This window comes from Accipiter gentilis, chromosome 20 (assembly GCF_929443795.1).
Source record: "Accipiter gentilis chromosome 20, bAccGen1.1, whole genome shotgun sequence".
Taxonomy (NCBI): domain Eukaryota; kingdom Metazoa; phylum Chordata; class Aves; order Accipitriformes; family Accipitridae; genus Astur; species Astur gentilis.
The window spans coordinates 18,987,062-19,013,841 of record NC_064899.1 but is presented as its reverse complement, the minus strand read 5'-3'; the positions used below and the strand labels follow the sequence as shown (position 1 = coordinate 19,013,841).

Sequence of the window (26,780 nt, the reverse complement as noted above, 5' to 3'; positions counted from 1 at the left end):
TAATATGAACAATATGTTACAGGAATTCCATTAATTATGTAACATTTGAAAAACAACAATTTTATTTAAGGCAAGTGGACTAGTTCAGATTTATTTCTAAAAATTATGAAGAAGGGATTATGATACCAGATGCCAGTGTATTTCTTATTGCTTGAAGTGAGCCTTATCTTCCTTAGTCTAGTTAGCTTTAGAATAAACATCCCAGGGAAATTCAGGTGCTGTTTTACATTTTGGCACTGCTTGCACATCTTTACCCATCATTACCACTTCCATCCAAGTGCAAAATGCCAGTGTATGCTCCAGATAGATAAATGTCCACCCCACTAGGTTATATCTTTGTGATGCTTAACAGGTTTATTTCAAGTTTTGTCCACACTTTCAGCTGAGAGAGTGACAACATTACAAAAGAGAGCATGAAGTACAAGGCACCCTCTTCCTTCCTTGTAGGAAGTGCTACATTAGGCTCTAGTTAATCCTCAGTGATCAGTGATGGACACTGTAAATTACTGAGCATACCTTCTGTGTTACACTTTGAGACAGAAATCTATCAGCATCAAAATCAAAAAAAAGTAATATTAAGGAGACTACTTTCACTTACAACTTTACAAGCAGTTTTAAAGGAGTTCTTTCTTAATCTAAGAGGGACTCTAAGTACACAATGTTTTTTTATTGAAAGACTGCCACACTTAAGCAATGTGCCTGCAGCTAAGTTTCATAGACAGCGTATAGAATTTCATTAATTGAAATGCTGCTCAGACTATTTTTCTTTTCCTGTAAGGGAACCCTGTAGTCTAAACCAATTATTTTTACTTACCAAGTACAACAATAGCTAAAAAAAAACATTGCATCAGGATAACAAACTATGCCATAACCACACAGACAAGAAGTTTAAAGTTTTCAAAACTAGAATGATCAAGAAATACATTTCCCAAAGCATCAAGTGGTCCTTACACAGCCATTAGTACAAGTTATCAGATTTAGCTAAGTATGATAACATATATTTTATATTTAGGATTTAAATGCACAGTTTAGGCATAAAATTTTCTTATTTATAGGTATTCTCTATATAATAAGATCCAATTCATTACAGTATTTCAACATCACCAAACATAACTGATAATAGAAATGGCAAACTTCCTCTTTCCTGCATTTATGGCAAGTAAATTTATGCATACAAAGTCTTTCAGTGTATCATACCCCATACTACAGATTTGACACTAGACTCCCAGCAAAGAATTAAACATTTTCCATGCCACTTTGCCTAAAAGCACTCACAAACAAACATGGAATCACAGGCTAATCTATGACACATAGTACTGAGGACAAGTTACATATGTAAAACACAAGCAAGGGCTGGCCAAATTCTGCAACTCCTGAAACAATGGTTAAACCCCATTCAAGGGCAACTCACAGCTTGCTGATGTCCCCCTCCACGTCCAATGCTTTCTAGTGCAGACAAGGCTTTATAGACAACTTGAAGCATATATCACAAAATTAAGTACTTACTGCTACAAAATTTCACTCATGCCACTTTGGAGTAAAATCACAATCTTCAAACAAAAAGACTGGAATTAAATGTTTAAATTCAATGTGGTGTTAGCAAAAGATAGCAAAGTACTCTCACGCTACCTCTAAAAATACCTTTTCTATCCATGCTGACCTACAAACTGAGCTGACAATATGAACTCCTACTTGTTTCGCAAAATGTAATACGTCAGTCCTGTTGCACATTCAATGCTATCTTATTCACAAACTTGAACATATAAGTTAAAATTAAGTAACCAAAGAATCATCTTTAATTATTCCGTGGCCATATGATATTTTAGCCAAATTCAAAGCCTTCCTACTTTTTAAGCATCATATATAGACATTGTCTAGTGTATAAAAGTTAAACCTCACAATTCATTTAAACCAGGACCTGCAATTACTTTAAATAGGACACATTTGACCCTGCTGCATGCACTTCCTGATTAGATTTAGAAATGTAATAATTGGTGTCTAGGAGAAACTAAAACACCGACCCTTGGGCACAGCTGCTTTACTGCAGCGGCTATTGTTATATTCTTTGACATTTTAAGGTAATATTCTGAAACTGTAAAGCCAAGGTAGGCTCACCTCTGCTGCAGGGCAGTAATCTTTAGTCATAAGGGGCAGCAGTGTCTTTCTCACCATATTTTTTCATCACAGCTCAACTGACAGAACCAAGAGCATCTCACCAGTATCTCCAAACACTGTTCTCTTATCAGTAACACAAAAATTGCCACTGCACATAGAGACTATTTTTTTAGTGATTGAAGGTAATGGCATCTACAAATCTGTATATATTCCACAACTCTGTAAAGTAATTTTAATAACAAATACTAAGGGCTGACATTAAAACAGGTGCACTGTTACAGCTAAATTTAACATGTATCTAGTTGCACCACAGTAATTCCCTAATACAGCTACATTTAAACCAGTTTAAACCTTGTTTACATCTGCTTAGCTCAGGATGACTTAAACTACAAACGCACCTATAATACAGGCTTGCGCATACTGGTATAGTTTTTCGTCACCAATTTAATATTTTGTTATTGTAAATATTTCAGTGCCTCAATAGACCTGTAATCCAGTCTCAAATAAAATGCCAGTTGAACAGTTTAACTCCTTGCTTGGTTTACTTTATTCTTGGAGGTGACCAGACCTTGAGCTCTAATAGGGGAAGGAGTCACGAGACTCACCTGCTTCAAAAAAGAGTTTGATTCAAAATATAATCATAACTAAAAGCAAAGTCAGCCAGCTCTCCAGGACACTCTCACACAACTCCTTCCAAAAGCAGAGCTATACAGACAATAATAAACAACCTCGGCAAGGAGAAAGAAAATTTTCTACTGGCACAGGCATTCACAAAGCTAGTGTGTGTGCTAAAACTGTAGCTGTAGGACTTCAGCGCATGTTGATGTCCATGTGTTGGCATACGCATTTTTTCCCAGCAAAAGTGAATGGTAAAGATGAACTTATGCTTACTTTAAAAACCACAGTGGTCACAGCCAAGACAAATACACACAAAGTCACTGTAATTAAATGCAACATGCAATTACGAGGTGAGTTATAGAAACTCAAAGGAAACTCCCCGCTCAGAAATACTAGTACTGCTGCCCCAGCTTTAGTGCTGTTGCATTTCCTAGACAAAGGAGAGAAACAACATTTAAAGTATTTTCTTGTCAAAAGAAGAGGAACATATTTGTAAACCCTCCAACAAAAAACAAAGAAAAGCAAATCTCATAGTTATGAGAGGATCTTTTAATTAGTAAGTATTTTTGTACAGTAATCTGGGCTACCACAATGACAAGTACTGTATCAGCAAGTTGCAAAACTACTTATGCTTCAGGCAAAGTCAAACAAGCTAGTTCATACTTGCCTTCGCTCAATTTTAAGATGGTCCAACTGACTTGGCTTGAAGGGGTTTAGAGAGTACTTAACCTGTCCCTTCCATCAAGTTTTGTGTATAAGTCTCCCACCAGAGGTGGTGACAAATAGCTGCTAATAACACTACCTTCAAGTGGCTCAACTGTTAGCAAAATTAACATCTCTTTGGCTTAAAAGCTGCATTTAAATTGTACCTCCAGTTAGACAGCTGTAACAGGCAGAAAAACCCCCATAGCTTAAGGCTTAAGGACAAAGCAAGTCAAGACTTCCAAGAAATAAAATAAAACAAAATAAAATAAAATAATGCAGTGGCAAGAAGAGAATATTAAAAAAAAAAAATACAGAATGCAGCGGCACAAGAGATCAGTACAAGGGAAAACAAGAAATATGCCCAAATTTAGGGCAGTTTTTCATGAAACTGCATAAATAAGTAATTTAATACCAAACAAGTAATACAAAATTGTGCCTAATGGCTAGAATTCTTCATTCGAAAAATATTGTGGGCACTTAATAATTCTGCAACATTGAGGATTTATACCATACATTACAAAAAGCACAGAGAAGCATTTTCATTATATTGTCTTAGTAGTACATACCAACAAACATATACCAAGGAACATCTCCTCCCCTTCTTTCATGGCTGTATAAATATCACTATTCAACATATTATAGGTATACAATAGCTACACAATTAATACTGGATTGATTACACAGAACATTAAAAAGCAAAAAAAAAACCCAGAGTTTTTGCAATTTAACAGCAGAAAAATGGATAAGCATATCACATGACCTACCACTAAAAAACAGAAGACATTTTTTTAAAAAAAAAGGTCTGGAAAACAGCAGTCCTAGAGAAAAGCCTCTTAGCTATTCTCTTCTTGAGGTCAACCTTGCAATTTACTCTAGATAAAATGCAACAGTGAGATGGAGGCTTTATTTCTTCCCTCAAAAACAGCACAGCCCCAAAGACAGAATGAGAGGATGGACCAACAGAAGAATTACCAACCTAGAGTAACATTGACATTTATGCTGAAACCACATCTGTGCATACTCTGTGGTCCAACAGCAGCACTGACAGAACCACACACACAGAGAAGCTGTATGGCACCCCAGAGGTCACCTACTCCAATCTCCTGCTCAGAGAAGGGCCAAGAACAGCAGGTCACCCACAGCTGGGCCCACCTGGGTTTTGAGCACCTCCAGGGATGGAGAGCTCTCACTGCAGTTCTTCCAACTTGTTGACTATCCTCACAATTAAAAGATTTTTCCTAATACAAAATCAGAATTTCCATTTTTTGCAGCTTGAGTCCATTGTCTCTTTTCTTATTGCTATGAACCTCCTAGAAGAGGCTTGCTATGCCTTCCATATACTCTCGTTAGGTATTTGCTCTTCTTAAGCTGAACACACCCATCTCAGCCATGTGCCTCAGCCCCCTAATCATTTTGGTGGCCCTCAACTAGGCTCACTCCAGTATGTCAACATCTTTTTTTTTGTACTGGAGAGGCCAAAATTGGACACAACACTCCAGATGCGGTCCTAGAAGTGCTGAATAGAGAGGAAAACCCACCGCCCTCAACATCCTTCCCACATTCTTACTAATACTGCCCAGTATGCAGTTGGCCTTCTTCACCTCAAGGGCATGCTGCTGACTCAGGTTCAACTTGCTGTGCAGCAGGTAGGTGGGGTTGTTTTGTCCCCAATGAAGGACTTAGCATTTGCCTTTATCAAACCTCATAAGGTTCCTGGCAGCCCATTTCTGCCGAGATGCCTCAATGGCAGCCCTATCCTTTATCATACGATAGGGTTGATGTTTCCCCAGGTTTGATATCATCCGGGAACCTGTTGAGGATGCATAGCATTGCTTTACCCCAGGTTGTTAATAAAGGTGTAGAACAGTATCAGCCCCAGTATCAACCCCTGAGAGACTCTATTAGCTATCGGCTGCCACTGGAACTTTGTACTGCTGATCACAACCCTTTGAGGCCAATGGTCCCGCTAATTTTCCATCTACTTTACAGTCCACCTGACAAGTCCGTATTTCACCAACTGGACTACAGGGATAACATGGGAGACCATGCTGAGGGCTTTGCTAAAGTTCAGGTAAACAACATCCACTGCTCACCCCATGTCCCCTGAGCCAGTCATCTCACTGTGTTATTAATCTGTTACATGACGCTATGGTAGCCCACACGTGCACCAACCTGAAATAGCTCTGCTCAAACTTTTTTAGGCACACAAAAGAGATTTTGAACTCTGTGCTTTCACAGTCCTTAGAATCATCAGCAGCTCAGTTCCTCCACAGCAGGGGAGCAAGAACCGGTTCTAATTACTGACTGGAGGAATAAATAACTCTGAGGAAGTGATGTGCTGCCAGCAACCAAAGGCAATTTGCAGTGTCCCAGCTAACACAGTCAATTATTTCATCTGCTTTTTTCTTCTCCTAAGATACCACTCACTAATACTGTTTTTCTCCAAGGCTGTCATGACAACACTTTGAAAGATAAAACCCAAAATATTAATAAAATGCTATAGCAATCATCATCTACAATTTGTTGTACCAGTGACAGTACTGTCAGCCTAAATGAGAGAAAACTGTCAATTATGTCAGTTTAAAAAGTTCTTCCCAACTAGGATACATTTTTGTTTACAGTAGCAGTAGAAAGCCAAGTACCACATTTAAACATCTGTTTTGCTAATACAATTTGCTATTGCTGGGACAGAAACAAAACCTCTGATAGATAGCTAACTACTAGCCCATTCTTTTAAAACAGATCTTTAAATACACATTAAACATTTTTTCAAATCTATTCATTTTAGCTCAATGTGCTAGCCTACTACAAAACCAAAACAAGCAGAGAGATGCATACAAATACAACCACCTAAACATGCTTCAGGGTGCAATCCTATTGATAGGAGTTAAACCAATACAATTATACTTGTGTAGGTCCCCACAGACATTGTTAAAAAAGATTTTTTTTAATTAAAATCTTCCTGCTTCAGGTTTATGAAACATTACCCAGTTTACATTACTCAATATGATACTCTAGGAACTCTTTAGCATGACAGTTTCAAATTTTCCTCCCAAAATAAACCTGGTGGTTTATAAGATTCCTTCTGCCCACTGCCTGCAGTCACTGCCCACCAAGAAAATCCTGTGCACACATCAAACAATAGTTTACAATTGGCCTACCTTCAAGACAGCAGCAGGTGATAACGTAACGATTTAGGCATTGCTGCATATATAGTTTAAGTTCCTGCTACTGTTGCTATTCTGTCTGTGAAGAATCTTACAGGATGTCCCAAGTGACTTTGTGAAACTCATCAATCCAGAGGGGCTTTCATGACCAGGACTGGCAAATGTGCCTTTCAGTGGCCTTCTGGTCCCCTCTGTCAGGTAATACCCTAACTACATCAGCACAAGACGAGCTACAAACATGCAGAAACTTATGCTGGTTTCAGCAAGGAAAACATATTTGGACTGTTTTCTTGTATATCAGTGTAGCACATCTACATTATAAATATGCACTGGCATGTACACATGTAAGATAAAACAAAAACGTATCACTCCCCAGCAGAAGTTTCAATTTACAAATGTTATCTCTAGTATCAAACAGCTCTAAGTTGAGGCTTAACATAAACATACAGGTTTATGGGAAGGTTATAAAGACTTTTCAGATAAATTTTTTTTCTCATGCTTAAATCTGTTTGTATGAGTTTAAAAGTCCAGGAGAGTCAAAGTTCTCTGACACTTTCACTTGAATTGTTAATTATAAAATAAAAAATAACCAAAAAAGTTATTTTAATCTCTTCTCCTGTAAGTCACATTTCGAATCTTTGAAATCTGTATGTTACCTGGATGAGAATGGCACTATTCCAGACTAAAACAACACACACAAAAGCACAAAACTAAACATAAAATTAACAATAGGAACATACAGATACTATACTAGAAGCTATTTAATGAGTCAACAGTGTAAACACTCATCCCATTAACATGTCCACACTAGTAATTCCAGTCATCAGTCTACTTAAATGACTCGGACAAACCAGCATTTAGAAGCACTGGGGCCACATCCGGAAGATGAAAGGCAGATGTTGGACATAACAGCTCCCTTGCTTGCACGTGCTTAGCTCTCAAAAAAGCCTTACTTTTAACCCAAATGCCTAAGCTCCTTACATGGTACAGAAGGAGGCTAGATATTTCAGAACGAGATGGCTGAGTAAACAGGTAGCATGCTAAGCACAGTGTAATCTAAACTCAACACATTCAGCACGGAGCTGTCAACATTTAGCCAATAGGAAAGCACAGTCAGCGGGGAGGGACTCCTCAATTCTACTCCCCGAACGCCCAACACAGAGACACAGAAAGGTTCTTTCCTTTCTAAGATGTGATTCCCACCCTACAAACCTTCACAGTGGGTGAGTCTATACAATCTTTACTTAGCAGTGCTGCTGCTTTTTGTTTGTTGGTTTAATAGTACAGCTGCAAAATACCACAGTTTAGTTCCTTCACTAATGGAGCAATCTGTACTTGTATCTCCTATCTTCCAGGAGAAAACACAAGCTGCAAGTCAGAGTCTTCTCTTCCAGGAAGCGTCTGTTCACCTCTCCTATTTGAGGCTGGTTTAAAACAGGCTCTTGATTTAAAAAAAACACACACACAAACATAATGAAGCATGGCTCTGAAGTCTAATGATCAGGCTCTTGCGGAGAAAAGGGCAGAAAATAATAGGCTTTGCATGCTTGCTCCAAGGAACATCTAACATAAAACAAATAACTTCTGAAATCAAGGATCAGAGCCTGCGTGTCTCCAGTCTTGGGAGGGCAACATCTTCTTTCTGGCTTAGTGAATCATGCATTCTTTTTCTGGATAGTAACACAGCTTCAGCCAGAACTGAAGACAACACACAGCTTGGCAACTAGGATATTCACCCAGAAAGTGGAAGATGTAGGTTGAACCCTCCAGACAAAAAAGCAATCTGAAGCAGGGTCTACCACATTCTGAACAAATGCTTTAGCTAATAGTCGTTGAAAAGCAGCAATACCAGCACCAGCACCTCCTCTTCCAACTGTGTCCTAAAGCTGCCGCTGTACTTTATAGAAGACTGACTCTGCAGCACATGTTGGGCGTGATTGGAGAATTCTCACCTGACTGAACTCCACAGAAGACTATGGCAAAATAACAACATCCAGAAAGCAGACAATCATGAGCCAGACATCACACTAATCATCTCTCATACAAGTGGGGGAAAAAAAAAATCAGATATCCCAGGAACTTTAAAGCTATTAGCTATACTGTGTACACTGCTTAGGCACCTTCGGCGCTTGATGATAAGAGACAGGATTTTCAGGACTGCAGTTTTGACCACAAGCACCTAGAACAGTTCTGTTAAAGTATTTCTATGAACCTACTTATTGCTAATAGTTAGTGGAGAGGGGGATCAGAATCAGAGGTATAACCTCATGTCAAGATTGCATTGAGCACTTTCATGTCTTCCCATACTCATTACTGAGACACAATTAACACTAAACCACAAAACACTTCTGCAGAGTGGGCATTATACTGAAAATAGGAACACTTGTCAGTTAATTCAGATTTAAGTTAGCTATCTACCCAGAGCTCATCTTTTTTACATAAAGCAAGTTAGTGAGCTGCATAGGGTTAAAAAGCTATCCATTATAACAAAGGCACATGTCTGACATCCATCAGTTTGCCTATTTATTTAACTGTTACAATTCTGTCCCCAACATATTACTGTTAATTTGATCTATGTATTCGATTTGCAACATCCATTCTCTGGGCAGAATCCCACAGATACTCTCAAGCACGTGTTTGCTTTGGCACATTGTTTAAATATACCTACTGGAAAAGGCACAGAGATAACAGACAATAGAAGAGTCAGAAAAACATCTACGCTAATTATTTTAATGTGTAAGGTTTATCAGTTATCTACATAGCATCAAGACAGGCAAGAAATGGCAATTTCAACATTACTCTATCATTCACATAAGAGCTTTCAACGTTTGCTCTCTAAGCGCAGTGATCCTTTGTATGAAGCGCAACCATGCTAGTAGCTTTACAAGGACAACGCTACTGATATAAAAGCCCAAGTATAGTACTTCCCAAATAATAAAAACTAATGGAGCAACGACTCGCACATAACAGTCCCTCAATTTTGCATATAATATTCAATCCCTTAGTTTATGTTATCCATTTAATAACGTAAAGGTTTTGGCTGAACAGTCAACTTCAGGTTCATAAATACACGTGGAAAGCATTTCCAGAGCTCTGTCTCTGGGCATCTTGAAATTTCTTGGCAAACAGCAATTGGGAAGGATCTCTGCTTCTCCCCCCCTCCAGCCACTCTAAATGGCATGGGATTTTTGTGTCGCAATTTACATTTGTTATCCATCTACTCTGTCCTGCAACACAAAGGAGAACAAATGCCTTATGAATTACATTTCACTTGCACTGCATCAGCACATTTAGGCGCAGGCAAGAGACTGAAGAAACTACTAGATGCAGACCTGAGGGTTCTGCACGCAGCATCCTACAAAAAAACCCAAACGGAGATGCCTAACGACACAGCACCCTCGCAAGCTCATTTGCGATTTGAAACTTGTCAAGAAAAGCAAGGATTGGAAGCGATGCACTTAAATCTGAAGAGTAACTACACTTGCTAACCCAGCATCAAATTGACCGCGGGGATCGGGGGGGGGGCGGGGGGGCTCCTTCTGAGACGGGTGCAGGCAGACAGCAAGCACAGTTATTCCTCCTGGTGTTCACCCCAGGGTCTTTAAGGCATCGGACAGCCCGGAGACATAAACGACCACCCCGCGGAAGGGGGAACCTCGGGGCCGCCAGGGGCACGGCGGGGGAAAGAACACCTACCCCTGCCCAGCCGCCGCCGCCTCCTTCTCCTTCTCCCGCCTTTGCTCCCTGCCGAGCGCGGGGCATCTCCCCCGGCCAGGCGGGAGACAAAAAGGAGCCGAGGATCCCCCCGCGGGCCGGGGCTGCCGGCGGAGCGGACCGAGCGCCCGGAAATCCCAGAATCCCCGCGGCCCCGGCGGGAAACCCTTCTCCTTCCCGCCCCCCCCCCCCCCCCTCCCCCGGGGACGTTCCACCGGGAAACCCCGGCCCCACAGCCTCGCACGTGGGGAAATAGGCGCGGGGGGGGGAAAGGGGCGGCTCCGCCGCGCCGGGCCGCCTCTCGCCGCTGAGGGGGCGGCGGTGGGGGGTGCAGAGGGGAAGGGGCCCTCCCGCCCGCGGTGAGCCTTAGGCCTCCAGCCGCCGCGCCTCACCTGCTTGCTCCTCGCGTAGGGAGGCTTCACGGCGCCCAGGTGGTACCGCCGGGTCCGGATCTTGCCGCCGCCGCCGCCGACCCCGCCGCCGCCGCCGCCCGAGGCCATGATGGGATCCGGCCCCTCCGCTGTCCCCTTCCCCCCCCACCGCTGCTCCGGCCCCGCCGCGCGCGCGCGCGCCGGGCCCGGGCCCGGCCCCCGGCCCCGGTCCCCGCCGCCGGCCGCCTCGTGCGGCCGCGCTCCCTCCGCTGCGGCCCGGCCGCGCTCCCCCGGCCGCGCTGTCACCGTCTCCCACAGGGATGAGCCCGGCCTAGCCCCGGCCCGCCTCGCCGCTCAGGCCGCCCGCCACGCGCCGCGCGGCCTGCCTGGCGCGGGGGCTCCGCGGCCTCGCCCCTCCCCTCCCCGCCGCGCCACCCCCCGCGCGCTCGCTCGCTCGCGCTCGCTCTCTCTCTCTCTCTCTCTCTCGGGCGGGCGGGCGCGCGCTCCCTGTCACGTCGCGCTGGCGCTCCCGCCCGCGCCCTTCGCCCGCTCCTCGCTCGCGCTCTCCGGCGCCGGCCGGCCCCGCGCTGCCAGCCCGCTCGCGGCCGAGCCGCTGCACCCCTCCCCCCCGCCGGCCGACCGACCGACCGACCAACCAACCACACCGCGCCCGCCCGGGCCGTCGGACGTCACTCGACCGCGCGGATTACGTCAGTAGAGCGGGACCGCCCGGCAGCCCTCGCGCGCCCCCGGCACCGCCCGCTCGAGGGAAGCGGGAGGGGCCGGGCGGCGACGCAACGCTACGCAAGGCGGTGGCGTTCCGGTCCTCGTCCGCCCGCGGGCAGGGCCGGGCCGGTTGCGCGGGAAAAGCCCTCGCTGGGCTGCCGGGACCCGCGAAGGGAAGCGGGGGAAACACCGCGAAGGAGCGCGGCTCGGGGCCTGGGAGCGGGGGTTTGTGACGGGCCGGGCCGCGCCGGCGGCTCCTCCGCCTTCTCTCTTCCTCCTGCGGTACTGTCGCCCCGGGGACACAGCTCACCTAGCCTGTGCCGGGTGTAACCGGAGCCTCCCCCGCGGGAAGGCGGCGGGAGAGCCTGAAAAACAGCGGGTGGGCAGCGGTACGCGGTGTTCCCTGGGGACGCCGCTACCGCCCGTGGTCGCGCAAGCGATAGAAGTGACGGCCTGCAGGTTTGCCGTCGCTCCTGTTGGGCAGAGCAGAAGCAGGCAGGGGAAAAAAAGCTTCAAAGCAGCTTTTTCTTCCTTAAGACAAGAGGAAAAGTGCATTTCTATCGCAAATTAAAAAACGTAAAATATTTTAGGTGTCAGCTCTTACTCGACTAGAAGTCGAGAAAAATCTGTCACTCTACATCTGAGTTAAGAGCATTGATCTGCCCTGGGCACGATGGAGCAGAGCAGAAAATTGCAACCACCTTCCCTATGTAGGAGTCAATAGAAATGTTCAGCCTAAAAAAAAAACCCCAGAACATACTAAAAAATTACTGACATAGAACAGGAGACAGGTACTTAACAGTGAAAGACAGAGCTGTGAGGTAATGCACACCCCTTCGACCAAAAATAAAAGCACACACCTGAAGAAAAAGTGTGTCAAACTCAGGGGCTGGGGGGAACTCAAACCAGCAAGGGCCATTCTGAAGAAACGTAAACTAGCAGCAACAGCAGAGCAGGAACCGCTTTTAGAGGGAATGTTACTGCAGAGTTCTGTACTGCCCAGTTCTTGTTTCATAGTGGGTATTTTTAACCTCATCGGTATCTTCCCAGCTCTCCTACATTACTTGCTCCTCCTCAATTTCTTAGTCCTGCTTTCACAGTTATCTGAAAGAGACCCGTTTCCAAAATCCCAGCAGAGTGGAATTACTTTCCAGGTATTTCTACTCATGAACTACACCTTCAGAACTCCAGTCTCTTCCTCCCCTACCCTAGCACCATACATAGTTTTACGTGCAGTGGGATGACTTGCAGTGACAGATGATCCCTTCCAGGACATGGAACACAAGGGTTTAGAAGTCACTTGCAAGAACCACCTCATCTCATGTAAACCACTGGTATGTTACAGCTGCAGACCAATTTCAGGATGAGGCTCTATTTCTACCATATGCTTGTCAAAAAAATATCAACATAATCATCAAAATTCAAAAATCAAAAGAAAAAGCCTTTTAGCCTGGACTTGTAACTCCTTTTGTCCAGGAAACATTTACCACACTAAATTCCAACTGAGGGCTGGGGAAGAAAGGGTATCATGATGCATTCCCATTATGCGAAGAACAAGATTTACAAAGGGACATAAACTGTGCCCTTTGGCAACAGACATTCATCAGTAATAATGCTGACTTCTAAAATGGTGCCTGCGTGGGGAATGGACTAAAATCACTCCTGCACTGGACATGGAAGAGCTGGGCAAATTTAAAACAAGATTCCCTCTTTCTGATGCATGCTAAGTATATTAAAGGTAACCTCTAAACATGATCTTCTCTTCCGCGTGTGTGTCAAAGGCAGCTACGCTATGTTTGCTCTGTAAATTCAAGTGCTGCTTTATTTACTTATTTTACTTCCATTTTACTTATTTAGAACAATTTCCATATGGTGACATGCCTTTAATGACACTCATGACTCAGAAATACTTGTCGATGTAGTCAAACAATGTCTATTGACAGGAGTCACTGAAGTTAAATAAATGTTATTAAAAATGAGACAAAACAAAAGGCAAATATATATATATATCCAGCAGAATGATAGGGATCATCACCATTTGATCAATCTTCCCTGTGAGTTATATCTGCAAGTTACTTTGAGGTAGCGCTAGAAAGAAGCTGTTGGTCCAAGAGCATCCCTGCAAAAAGAAACATTCATGGCTTAAGTACCATTTAACCTTTTTGTACCCTTTTAAGTACTCTTTACCATTTTTGGACTGTTTCTTTCTCCCTGTTCACTGACTGCAGGATTAGTAGCCCCTCAAACCATCATACTAAAGCCTTTCTGTTCAGAGAAGTGATAGAAAACAAAAACACTACTACTCTTGAAGAAATCAGCAGGTTTTGAGTAAAGGCACTATCTATTGCAGCTAGGTGCAATGAAGAGTTTGTAAAACCAATACTAGTTATTTTTGGAAAAAAAAAAACCAACCAAGCCTTTATCAAGCTTATAAAAAACCCCACCACATTTCAGCTGGGTAGAACAGAGACAAAACACAACTGAAAGAAGTGAAATGGTGTTGTGTTGAAAAGTTGCTTAAGACTTTTTAAATGCTCCCACTGCAATCAGATCTTAGTAGAACTGATGGCAGGCAGCTAGCTGTGAGATGTGTTCAGGTCTTTGCATGAGCTGCCTAATGCAGTTGGGTAGTTATAGAACAGCTCTAAGTTTACTCAGCAAAAAGTCTCAGCAATACATTCTAACAGTCCTGATGCACTCTTTCCTGTATTGGGGTTCATGGGTAACACACCAATACAGAAGTGTGCATTCTGTATGCCTTTACAGTAAAGAACATGCACTGCCCACACCATCTTGATCCCATGTATGCACTCCTAAATGGAAAGAGGAATAGGCTAGTAAGGCTCAGGAGACAGAAAAAGAGGTCACAGAGCTATTTTAGAACAGTATCACATGGGCTGTAACCAACAGACTCTCCTCACCTCATTTTTCTTGTTTGTTCACTGGAAGAAAATACACTCCCAACATTTCTCAGGTTTGGAGAACTAATGGCCCAAACAACCTCTTTCACTGCATAACTTAAACAGTTATTTTCACTATGTGGGTACTTTACAGTACAGAACAGAAGGCGCATGCATGTCTGAAAACAGTCTCTAATGCAGAGTATAGAGACCTTGTTAACAGATAAAATCTGCATAAATGGGATGGCTACAGACTGACTTTTCTGAGGTTTATGTACTGTGGTGATACAGTGTCAGACTAAGTGAAATCACACAGCTATGTGGGCCCCTCATTACATAGTTCATACATAGATCAACCTCCCACATGCCAAAAATCAGCATAGATACTCCACAGTATTACTGCTGAGCCAACACACATCCTTAGCATCACATTTTTAACTGATAACGCAATAAAAGTTTTCCACAAATTACTTGCTGCAACTTAAGTACAGTCTTAGGCGATGCTATGCAAGCCACTTCAAAGCAGGACATAACCCAGGCAGAGACCTGGAACCCATCTTGCTGCTCGTGGTGACAGTGCTTCCTAGATACAAAATCCTTTGCTTAGCAAAAGGATTGTGCTATGATTGTACCAGTTTGTACTACGAAGCTCAAGCACCACAGCTATGCACTACAAATGAAGTGGCATCAAATCCTGTACCATCTTGAAGCTTTAACACTCTGACCCCAATTCCAGGGGCCTGCATCTACTATCTTGAGTTTCCTCCCTACTGCAGTCTTCTGAAACAATTCTATACATGCGCACAAGTACCCCCTTTCCCACCCAGATTCTCTTTGCTTCATTTATTCTACTTCCACTTTGTCACATTCTCATTAATAATCTCCCTACCACCACCATCCAAAGCCTCACCAGTTCACACAAGGAAAACATTCACCCAAAGAAACTAGTTCCCAGCTACCATGCAACTAGCTCTCCCTGAAGCAGGGAAACTGTTGCTAAAACTGTAAAGCTACTCCCCCTGCCTAGATGAGGTTTTTTGCTTTCTGTCTCTTCCTACATGTACTTCTGCACAAAATCCAGGAAGAATGAACTTCCTATAGTACTCCAAAAGCCCTTTCTGTTTTAGAGCATCTGCATTTCACCAACAGGACTTTGAAAATACTCCTAGCTGAAATTAAACTGTGAAGATAAAAGATGGAGATTGTGGTCAGCAGCTAGAAGTGACCTGACAGCATCAACTCACTCTGCAATACAGTATTTGTTTTAAATTTAAGATCAGCATATAGTTTATGACCACCACTTTAATCACATTAAGTCACAGAAAAAGCCAGAGAACTTTATTCCTATCTGCCATCATAGCAATTATGGTTTAGATTGCCTCCAAAACACACATGGCAGTATCATAGTGTCTTGACTAGCTTTAGTAGCTTCCACAACTATTAGTTATGGTAATTTCTGCTACCTTTTTTCTTGGAAGAGTATTTTTCTGTTTCCAGCCTAACTTATTTTATCATTATGTACATTAATTAGTAAATACTTTTGCATACACATGAGCATAAGTAGCCCCTAAAACTGGAAGATACTTTGTAGCCTTCAAGATGAGAACAGTTTAGAGGAAGCCACTCAGAAGTTGCTAGCTTAAAGCAGAACTTTCCTCATTGCTACCTCCCCCCATCTCCTGTGACTTGAATATTGAAAACTGTCATCCTACTAAAAATTTATAACCTCATCACTAATAGAACACCTGAGCATGAAGACTGAACAAGTTAGAGATGTTTAGGACAGGGTGCAACTTAGTTGAAGAGTTGTCACTAGGATAGTTTATTCCCAATGGGTTATTTTTCCTCCTTCAAACCACAAAGTTTTCTCCAACGATTTTTCAGTTTAAGAACATGTATTATGTTACACCAGTTTATTTGCTGCAAAGTGTCAGTTGAGAAGACTAACAATAAGAAGGACAGGATAAAACTGTTACTAGGGATCATCCTTGCTCTTTGGAATGTTTGCAGCTATCGTAGCTGAAAATCTGCCCTTCTTTATGTTTAGAATACTGTATTGATAAAGCAATTCTCACTGACCTAGCAGATCAACAGTAGTACAGTTAGTTCCAGGAGACTGCAGGAGGAAGAGTGGACCTAAGTGTTCCCATAGCAAACCCTGGGAGTGTCTCTCAAATACACACATAATCTAAGCAAGAGTGTTAAGAGCTTATAGAAGATGGCCTAGGCAACTTAGAAATACGCGAGTGCTAGTTTTTGCTAGTGTCCTGATGCCCATACCAAAACAAGAGACAGGTGAAATACCCCTACTACCTCCAGCTAAATTCCACAAGCCAGAAGAGAATGTGCTTCACATTGTAAGTAAAATCCCTTGCTGGCAAGTTTGCAGAAACAAAATTTTATTTACACAGGCAAGTCTATCTTTAGACCCCATTGAACTCTTTACATTTCTAGAATATTTACATGATTTCAAGATGCTCCGAGTGATGAACAAAAAAAAAAGATTACAGAAACTGTCAAAAGCATAGCAAAAAAACCCCAACCTATCATTGTGCTTTAAAACTTATGATCTAGAGTAATGTAGAAGAAATGTAATTTTAGCACCTTGGTCATAACGGTCATGCTATATAAGACACTTAAATAGCAGGGGGGATGTCAGAAGTGACCGTATCCAGAGGTTGCCAGTGACAATTCATGAGGGAATCATAGAGTTCTTCACTTGTCTCCATAAATTGTCTGTTCATTTCATCAACATCCAAGTAAAGCTGTGGATCTGAAAATAAAAGCTTGGTAAATGCAAGTGGCAGATCCTGGAAGGCATGCACACAAAAACCTGAAGTAAATGCCTAATAAAATGTTTTAGCTATATTTAATAGTTTAATAGTGAATGTAATAAAATGTTTATTCACCTAGAATTTTAACAAACCTGACAAAAAAGAGCAGATTTAAGGCTGATTAACCATGAAACTCTCCCAAAATCCACTTAACTGATTTCTACAACAGTATGTGTTAAGCAGGATAAGATTTCTGAACACTAACACAAGATGTCTCTATGAGATCAACTGTCTGCAAACCTTCCAGGCCAAACAATTAAGTTTTATACCAAATCATTAAGTGCAAGTTGAATCATCCTTTTAGAGTCCACAATATAAGCTTTTACCTCAGGGTTTGGAAAACCGATTTTGCCTATTAGCAAGTTTAACACAGAATATGCTTAGCAGAATCCATACAAAGATATGAGAAATTCTGTATTAGACCATTTTGGAAGGAGAATGAAGGCAAAGTTAAAGAAGCTTACTGTGAAGTGTTGTTGACAGGGTCCCATTCTACTTGACATGGTGTACACTATCAGCTTTAAAATCCTACCTCGTCTCAGCTATAACCCATAGAGGATCTCACTACATCAGCTGAATTTCCAGGACATTCTTCATCCAATAGACACTGGCTTGTATTGTTAAAGGGCACAAGTATGGTTAATTAAAAGTTGCAGTGATAGAATCATCATTACCTTCAGTTATTAGGTCATCACTGATTTCAGTCATAGCTGAAGTTTCCTAAAAAATAAAAATAAAATAAAATCTCATATGTTTAAATCATAATTCATTTCACAAAGCATCACAAATCCAAAGTGATTTTGTACTCCTAAACCACTCCCTCCTCCCACAACTAGAAGAATAGGTGGGGGGGTTGTGTTTGTTGCAGAGGTGGGGGGGGGGATTGTTTGTTTGGCATTTTTGGTTGGTTGGTTTTGGGTTTTTTGTTTGGTTTTTGGGGGGGGGGTTGGTTTTGGTTTTTTTGTTTGTTTGTGGTTTTGTTGTTTTGTTGTTTGTTTGTTTTTTTTTTTTTTTTTTTTTTTAAGAAAACCATAGTATAGTTCAGGTTGGAAGGCACTCCTGGAAGTTGTAATTGATAAATTGGCTGTTCTAAGATAAGACCATCTCACAATAATTCTCTAATTTGCTTTAAGTACATCAGAAAAACAGGAAGAGAGGAAGTCTCCACAATTATGTCAGAACTGTTATTTAACATATATGAACAAATAATGGCACAAATCTCTAACTGTATAGACGCACTAAAGCACTTAAAGATACCTCTGAATGAAGCCTGCTATTCTAACTTCCACACTAAGCAGAAAGCATGATTTCAGTTTTAGGACTTTCTGCCGACTCACACAATTCATACAATTTATTCTTTGTGATTTTTTTTTTCTTTAAAGTATGCAATATCTTTACCTCAAAAACAGCTGGAGCCATAACAGCATCTCCTAAAGAGCAGTCTCCAACAGCTTGCATGCTATCATAGGGAGCATAGGAGCTGTAGTTGTAGTCAGCATAAGGATCATAACCCCACTGTGAGTAGTAGTTCTGATAATCTTGGTAATAATCATTATAGTTGTACGACTGGTACCGCTGGAATTCTGCTTTCAGTCTGAAACATAAGTTATATACAGTTAGAGTTTGAGAACAATAAACCATAAACCCAGTTCTGAAGCTGAGCAATTAATTTGCCAGCTTACACATTTCAAAGTTTAAAGGAAGCTTTTCTGAACAGTTGCCTAAGCAACAGATCTCATGTTTATACAGAAGCAAATGCTCTCACCTTCACCAATACCAGAAGTAATTATTTTCATGGATTAACTTGAGCCATGACACTTATCTGTATTGAGTATTTTTAGTATCTGTATAAACAAGCTGCTGATAAAAACTAATTTATTAAGACCAGAGACATTTATCAAGCACAGCTGCTTTGAAGATGCTTTCAGTCTTATTTAGCCTTTCTATCTTTTGTTTGGTTAATACTAAATACTATTATTTCCAGAAGCAAGGGGGTGAAGTCAGATTGTCCATTTCAGAGGAGCATCTGACACTGCCTGCCAGTTTGCCATGACCACCTCCACCTGCTCAATTTTTAGTCCATGAACAGTTGCCAAATTGTAGCTGTCAGGTGAAGTCAGCACTGCCGTTATCCAGTGTGAAGCCAAAGCAGCAGGAAAATGACAAAACTCATTGGTTCTTAAGACCAAAGGGCCAGCTGATTACTGTTTTCACTACCTTCCCTCTCCCAAGTAGATTTTTCTGAGGGACAACTTCACACTAATGACAAGAATCAATGCACAAGTGTTGTCTGTGCTAAGACAGAGGTACAATAACAGAGGTACACTACATGAAATACATTCAGATAACCCAGCTGCACATTCAAAAAGTCCTCTACGCTTAGACATTTCTTCACCGATTATACACAGGCACACCTGCTGTTTTTTGCAGAGTCCAACTTCTCTGCATCTCCACTTCATTACACAAGTCAGACCTAGGCTTTTTGTCAAGAACACAAACTGAAGGAGCTCAGAAATAGTTCCCAATACAAGTGAATTGGTGACAAACTACTCTGATGGCTGGATATTTTGATGCTAGAAGAACATAGTACTCAGCCATTCAGAAACAGATACAGATTAGTGATGTGTATTTTAATACCTGTATTGCATTTGTTTCATTACTGTAAAGTTACACACACATTCTAATAAAGAGGTGTTCTGTTGTCTTGCTACTGTAGTTGTAGTAAACAAATGACTACGTAACATCTCAAAGTTTTCTGCTTCCAACTTTTCTCCTACACACATCTCTGTAGGAAAGAAAAATCTGCAAACACTGCTGACACTCTTCTGGGTAGCAGAAGTGAGGAAACCTGTTTCTTTGTGACTTCTTCTTGTTTCCAAAATAGTTTAGTCAGAGCAATTCTGGACAGTGCTCTCTTGGGTAAGAGCACTTCCATTCTAAAGCAAAGAGGCAACATTTGCAGAATTATCCAGGGTGAAGAGAAACAAAAGCTGTTATTTTTACTATTTAACAGAACATACAAGTTAGCCTCATGAATATACTGAAATTGTTTTATATAAAGTTCTATTTTAGTCTGTATCCTGGATGAAAGTTTATCAAATTTGGCATCAATTCTCTAACTGTTTAGAGACTTGAATTGCCTTAACTGACCAAGAGAATTGAGCTGGCAGAGTAAAAAAAACCCTTGCAAAACCAATCAACTTTAAATTCCCTGCTGCCCCAATCACTTGAAAAGCAAAGAATAGTACTCTAAAACTGTTCCAGCAACATCTCCTTTGGCTTTTTCCCCACTATATTCTGTATTTTTCCACTTAAGAGTTCCTTCCTCTGCCAGCCTACTGTAAAACTAGCAACATGCTACCTTGCCTGAACTGAGGGGAAAGGTCTAGAAAAGCTCCCTAGCATATAAAATCACTTGTTGTCCCTTCTATCTCTTCTTCAGGCCCAAATGTGGAAAATATTTATGAATGCATTCAGCTTCACTACTGTAAGAATTAAGGCTGGTTACAACAGCAGCTAAGCCCAAGTTAAACAATCTGGCTAGACTTAAGAGTTGGATTCCCCCAGCAATCCTGAAAGAGGTTGATGAATCCAGGGAGTCAAAACATAATGCTTCTGTATTTTTGGTTTTGTAGACTGCATCATGTGTACAGCCATTATAGCAAGGGCCACAGACTTTACAAAGGCAGAGCTACAAGAATCTGATTATTTAGAATTACTGTATCAATGCACAACTCATTTGTTACCTTTTAGAAATTCCTATGCTCAGCCGGATTCGTTTTCCCCCCAGACCTGGTGCATTCTGGCAGTCTTGCAGTGCCCTCATCTGATCACCTTGCTCACCAAATCTGACAAAGGCATACCCTCTACAATTTTCAAAAGGGAGAAAACAAATTCTAGTATGCATAACAGTTACAAAGCTAACGAATTCAATTTCTGTCTTCTACAAAACCAGAAGATAGTAGCTACTATAGCTTCTATTACCTAAGCAACCTCTCTGGCATGTGCGCATGCACAGAAGATGCTTTCACCAAATTAAAAACTTGGGCCAGAAGCAAAAAGCTTGTTCTTTGATAGCATTAAGATGCAACTTGCTGAGAGCCAGAAAAACAATACATTTTAATTGTTATCTGTGTAAGTAATCAGATTCCATATTTCTGCATTTACAGCAGTTAATTTATCAGTTAGTATTAACCCACTCCTACCACTGTACAGCACTAACATTCTTTTTATACTTGCTTTATCTTAAGTTTCTTGAATTAGTCTATTACAGCCAGCATTGCCTGAACAGCTAACTCGCTCATCCCTGCTTGACTCACTGCCTGGCCAATATAACTTCACCTTAGCTTTATTTACTAATGTTAATAGGTTCAGTCTCCCAACCCCCTAAGATTTGCCAGGCCTTATGCTTTTCTCCCACATGTAAAAAGGAAATTATTTTGTCTTCAGTACTGCAGATGACTAAGCGGACACACTGCTGTATGTAAGCCCAGCAGCACAGATTTCAGTGCACAGCTCTCCCTTCTCCCACCATCTGATTTCTGTCATGCAGATATGCGTATGGTTAAATTGAAGCTTATTAGATTAATTGCTTAAACTAACCAATAAGTTTTAAAAACAAAAGGATCTGTGCTGTTTAAAAAAACATCAAAACTAATGCTAGAGACTAATCTCTCTCTTCCTGCCTTTGAAGAAAATGCAAAAAACAGTTCCAACACAAGTTCTTATATTACTTATAGAAGCAAGCATATTGACAGCATTATGAATTTTCACAGGCATTACCTGGAATATCCCAGCAGGTCTGTTGCTATTTTGCAGTCAATACATGAGGGGTACCTCTTTAGAAAATAGTCATAGAGCTGGAAATCATCCACTTCTGGAGTAAGTTCCCCAACAAATATAGAATAATCTGGTCTTTAAAAAGATGAAAGAGAAGAACTGTCAAATTTCAGACTAAGGTAGCTAATGGCAGTATTAAGGTACCAAACATATAAGCAGGTAGTTATCACTGGACAAATGAGACAACAAAATCTGAAAACAGTATTAACTGCAAAACTCTGCTGAGTAATGTACAGACTGTAATGCCATCACTCCAGCATCAAGTTCTCAATTTCTCTGGGTCCATTCTACCACTTTAATTAAAAAAAGCATTTCAACAAAGACCCATTTTATAAAAAAAACTTTTAGAAGTTGGTTTCAAAAGGAAATATTTATTGTCTGAATGAGGGGGATGGGGGGAAGGATGCACACAAATAGAAGAAAAACTATTAACTCAAGTTAGTCGTGATTCAAAAGAGCTATGACTATTTTGCCACCACTTCTCAGAGATTATGCTAGAGAAACTACAAAAAACTTTCACTATTCTACTGACAATAAATTTCCAAAAGCAATAATACTTAAGTGTATAGGCACCAGATGTGCCATTTCAGGATTTTAAAAATAAGCAATGGCATTTACTAGCCACTATCAATTTAAACAGGTAAGGGGTCAGAACTTCTGCTTTCAAAAGGTCTTTACCTGGCTGAACTACTACTAGGGACAAACTCTATTCTTCCCGGTTTTATTTTGTTCTTTTTCTTCCGTTTCTTCTGTGGTGTTCTCCACCAGCTGTAGGCCTGGAGACATTCTCTTTTTTTCGCCATCAAGTCCTGTTGGGAGAAAAAAATCACCTTTATAGTATTTAGCCTCATTTACATTCCTCCCTCCCACTCCCCATCACCACAGGTGATTTCCCCATATTCACCTTGCCCTTGAAAGAAGCCTGGGGTCCCATTTCTCCCTCCGCCTCCCATGAGGGAAAGCAGCCTCTGGGGAAAACGCCTGGCAAAAATAACAGAGCCAAAGGATTGTATGAACAGCCATATTCCCCTGACTTGTCAAGCTGGCTAAAGGATTGACAGCTTCCTCTTGGAATCAGGGAAAAAGCAGATAGCCCTTCGATGTTGGCCAATCCTAAATGTTAATTAGCTTCAGGACTGGACTGTGTTCCACTTGAGCTCCAGGACTCAAAAAACCCTGCAGCAGCAGCAGTCTGAGTGATGAAGAGGCAGGGAAATCATCACTCTTGCCTTAAAGGGATTTCAGCTGTCCCTATCTCCCCTCAACTAGGAATTCTTCTTCTTACATGAGATGCCTCTCCTCACTACCCAGCTGTGAGTCACTCTCCCAGGCCAGGAACAACAACAGGAGGCCGATTAATGGAACGTAAGGAGAAAGCAGACCAGGAACAGGCACTAGCTTGGCTGAGGGAAAACTCAAACCCAGATGCAAGGCCAGGAAGAAAGAGGCATAAAAAGTGCCTCTTGGGGAAAAAAAAAAAAGGAAAGAAAAACCAAAAACCCAAAACCACAGTTTGAAAAGGAAGTGGGGCAACTACACACAAGAGGAGGGAAACAACAGCTGTATTAACACAGGTTGCCTCCCTCACTTAAGATTCTGAAGAACAAGGAATTCCAAAAATAAGAATGGTGTTTCGCAATGGTTTTTTACTTACGCAGGCTTTAATGTTCTTCCTCTAGAACACCTCTACATGTATCTTATATAGAGAGTGTTATATGCAAGGTCCTTCAGAAGAACTCATGCTCAAATAAATCCGAACTGCAAAACCTAATGTTATGCCCCCGACCTGCTTCAGTTGATAAGATTTAAGTGTCCAGAGGACAGCCACCAATTACCACATTACCAGAAGAAATCGTAGGACTGAAAGAACACCCAACTCAGAGCAAGCTAGCTATTTCAGCTTTACATTTACTAAGAATTCTGAGTATGGTTCTGGAATCCGTTTAGGCACTGCAAGCCTGAATTTCTGACCAAATGATCTTACCTGGCTTGCCATGGTTCAAACTGTCTTCTGCCTTTCTCGAAGAATACGGCTGCACAGCCTCAGTTTACTGCACTCCTTCAGCTGAAAAAGATGCAGGGGAGGAACAAGAAGATAAAGACTCTTAATCTTGAGATTAATTACTTTAAAAACATACAGCAGGGTGAACATCTTTGAATGTTATTAATTCAGAACTCAAAAATTTTAAGTTCTGACTTGTCACTGCTAAAGCAATGGAGATAAAAAGGGCATAGGGGATTATGACTAGAAGTCATCTTCACTTAAATTGTAGTAGTCCACAAAGTTTTCCCACTGTCCAAAGCACTAGAAAATTAGAGAGCTTTTAAGTCACCTATACCTTCTTACCCTTATTTCTGAAATACCTAGATACAGTAACTCAGTAATTCAGAACATCCATGTTCTAAAACAGTTAAGAACAAGACAACAAGATAGAGGCTTCAACGTGTTTTGTACAATCCCTCAGGGGGCTTTTTCCCCCCTTTTAGCCAAAGTAAAACTTGATTTACTTGTACCACAAATTCTACAGCTGAAAACCAGTAGTGGTACTTCCTATGTGCTAAAGAACAAGAGAAATGAGAGGGACAAGGGCACAGTACAGGTAAATGTGATTATTTCTCTGCACCTTTTCTATGTCTTCTCTCTTTTGCCTCTTCCATACACACATTTCACTCGCCACCAGTGAGCTCACAACAAATAATGACCTTTTACTGCTATTACTAAGCCAGTGGATACACTTTCATGAAGAGATAGGTACTCCTTGTTGATTCTGATATCCTTTAAGCTTTTTTCCCCTAGTCATCCAACCAATATAAATAAGTGCAGAAAAAAGTTTCATTTGCAAAATACTTTGCATCTACTTCTACACAAAGCTGTTCATTCACCACTGCTGATTTTTTACATCCAGTGTTGCTTCTTCTATGCACATACTTGACTGTTGAAGTTTTAATTTGGATTTCCATCCAAGAATTTATGTAATATTTTACATACTGACTGGTCAAATCCACATTCACATAATACAATAAATACAGAGTATTTGTAATACTTCAAAGGCCTTCCCACATGGGAACAGTTCAGAGCACTGCTTCTGAAAATGGATTAGGCTAACCTGACACAGGATAGCCATATGCCATAATTAGAGCATCCATGCATGGAGTTACTCAGAGTAACTATGCACTTCATCTCCACACCCATTCTGAAGCCAAGAAAATAGTCAAGTACAAACAGGCCCTTAAATGCAGGCATGTACTAGTTAAGGTCAGCATATGCCCTCTTACTAAACCTAACTGAGCACTTCTTCCTGTTAAAGAAGGTCATTATTAATAAAAACATCCACATACTGATGTTCCTCTAATTCGAGCATTACTTTTTAATAAAAGAAACCATAAACTCCTCCATGCTCTAAACACTGAAATAGTAATTCTTGAATTCACAGCTGCATAATACTTTTCTTCTTGAAACTTACCACTCTTTATTTATGTGGATTTAACAGAAGATGGCCCGCACTACACAGCCTTTTTATTGCAAAAGAGTGTCAGAAGGCAAGTGACGCAATTGTTTCTCAATCACAGTTATCACAGACTTTTATGCGAAACTGCGTTTCTGTACTCTCCCTGTATGATCTTGACTGTTGCCTCTTGATCTTTTCACTAGAAAACAAAAATATTTAAAAAGCAGTTAGAACAGCATGTATTAACATTACTTTTTTCACATTTGCTATAACTGCAGCTAGTCATGGCTAACTTATCATTCGAGCAGTGGGGCAGCTTTAACCAGCAAAATTCAAACACCTCCTTAATGGGATTACGCATGCATTTTAGCAGCCCATTTACTCCATGGTTTTTGTTTTTATTACTACGTTTTTGCTGGCAAAAAGGTGGATGAAGCTACCCGCGAACACTTCTCACCCCAGCTGGGAGGACAAGCCACCCCTTTCCGCATTCATTTCGCTCCCAAGGAGAGGCTAGCTCAGGGCGGCGGGCTGGGGGAATCCCCCCGAACGCCTCAGGCCGCCGCGCAGACCCCAACCGAGCCACCCAACCAGCCCAGGCCCCAGCCGCACCGTGCCGTGACGCATTTTTATAAGCTACTCGGCACGACGGGAAAAAAAAAAAAAACCACCACACCACGGCGCCCGGCAAGAAGTGCGCCCCGCCCGGCCGCGGCCCTCCGCGGCGGCCACAGTGGCGCCGGGGCCGCGCTTCCTCTTTATTGTGCTACGCGATAAGGAAGAGGCAATGAAAAAAAAAAAAAAACCGAAATAAAAGAAGCCCGCAGGGCCGCGGCGCTCCTCCAGCGGCGACCGAGGCTGGCTCACCGGGCGCGGCAGGGGCGCTTCGGCCCAACGGCCGCCGGGCCTCCCCGCCCCGCAGGCCCGCGGCCCAGCCGCTCCTGAGGCGGCGGCTCTGAGGCCCCGGGGGGGAGGGGGGGGGAGGAAGGGAGAGAGGGAGGGAGGGGGCCGTCGCCCCCCGCCCCGTTGCGCAGTAGCTCGGTTCGCGCCTTCTTCCCCGCCGACGCGCACCCCCCCAGCCTGGCCCCGGTCACCGCGATCCCCCTTTTCTCTCCTCCCTCCCCCCCCCCCCCCACCATCCCGGCACTAACGTCTCTCATCCTCCTCGTCGCCATCAGCAGCAGCGCGAACGCCGCTTCCGCCCCGCGAGGACCTCCCGCGCGGGCTGCCCCGCGCGGAGCCTGACCCGCGGAGCCCGCCCCCTCACCTCCCCCCGACCTCTTCCCCCTCTCCAGCGGCCGGCGGAGACCGCAGGCTCCCTCCCGAGGGAGCGCTACCGATC

The 26,780-nt window shown here is 42.4% G+C and overlaps 2 protein-coding genes across 7 annotated transcripts in view; both read right to left on the bottom strand.

Moving 5' to 3' along the window:
- NUP153 (nucleoporin 153) overlaps positions 1-10,857 on the bottom strand; it is a 46,417-nt gene extending 35,560 nt beyond the window's left edge. For all 3 annotated transcript variants that reach the window (XM_049823998.1, XM_049823999.1, XM_049824000.1), the window contains exon 1: positions 10,712-10,857. In XM_049823998.1, coding sequence (XP_049679955.1) covers positions 10,712-10,819 — 108 coding nt within the window. In that variant the 5' untranslated portion in view covers positions 10,820-10,857. The remainder of the gene's footprint in view (positions 1-10,711) is intronic.
- Positions 10,858-13,323: 2,466 nt separating this feature from the next.
- On the bottom strand, positions 13,324-26,678 carry LOC126048709 (tRNA selenocysteine 1-associated protein 1-like). Of its 4 annotated transcripts, none has more exons than XM_049824032.1 (9): positions 26,590-26,678; positions 25,454-25,637; positions 23,974-24,054; positions 22,668-22,798; positions 21,933-22,064; positions 20,897-21,016; positions 18,549-18,744; positions 17,825-17,870; positions 13,324-17,089 (listed from the first exon to the last, which is right to left on the bottom strand). In XM_049824032.1, the coding sequence occupies exons 3-9, from the start codon at positions 23,983-23,985 to the stop codon at positions 16,953-16,955; spliced, it is 774 nt and encodes a 257-aa protein (XP_049679989.1). In that variant the 5' UTR covers positions 23,986-24,054; positions 25,454-25,637; positions 26,590-26,678; the 3' UTR covers positions 13,324-16,952. The 4 variants fall into 4 exon arrangements, with proteins under 4 accessions (XP_049679989.1, XP_049679988.1, XP_049679987.1 ...); XM_049824031.1 differs by lacking the exons at positions 25,454-25,637; positions 26,590-26,678 and adding an exon at positions 22,894-22,970 and having other exon boundaries at positions 13,324-13,535; positions 16,921-17,089; positions 23,974-24,060; XM_049824030.1 differs by lacking the exons at positions 25,454-25,637; positions 26,590-26,678 and adding an exon at positions 22,894-22,970 and having other exon boundaries at positions 23,974-24,060.
- Positions 26,679-26,780: the final 102 nt, after the last annotated feature.

Excerpts from the sequence above, each read along its gene's own strand:
- LOC126048709 (XM_049824030.1), bottom strand. The coding sequence starts at position 22,923 with ATGGGACCCCAGGCTTCTTTCAAGGGCAAG. Across the intron at positions 22,065-22,667 it reads CCTAGTAGTAGTTCAGCCAG|ACCAGATTATTCTATATTTG; the intron begins GTAAAGACCTTT and ends ATCTTTTTAAAG. Across the intron at positions 17,090-17,824 it reads TGATGACCTAATAACTGAAG|ATCCACAGCTTTACTTGGAT; the intron begins GTAATGATGATT and ends TTTTATTTTCAG.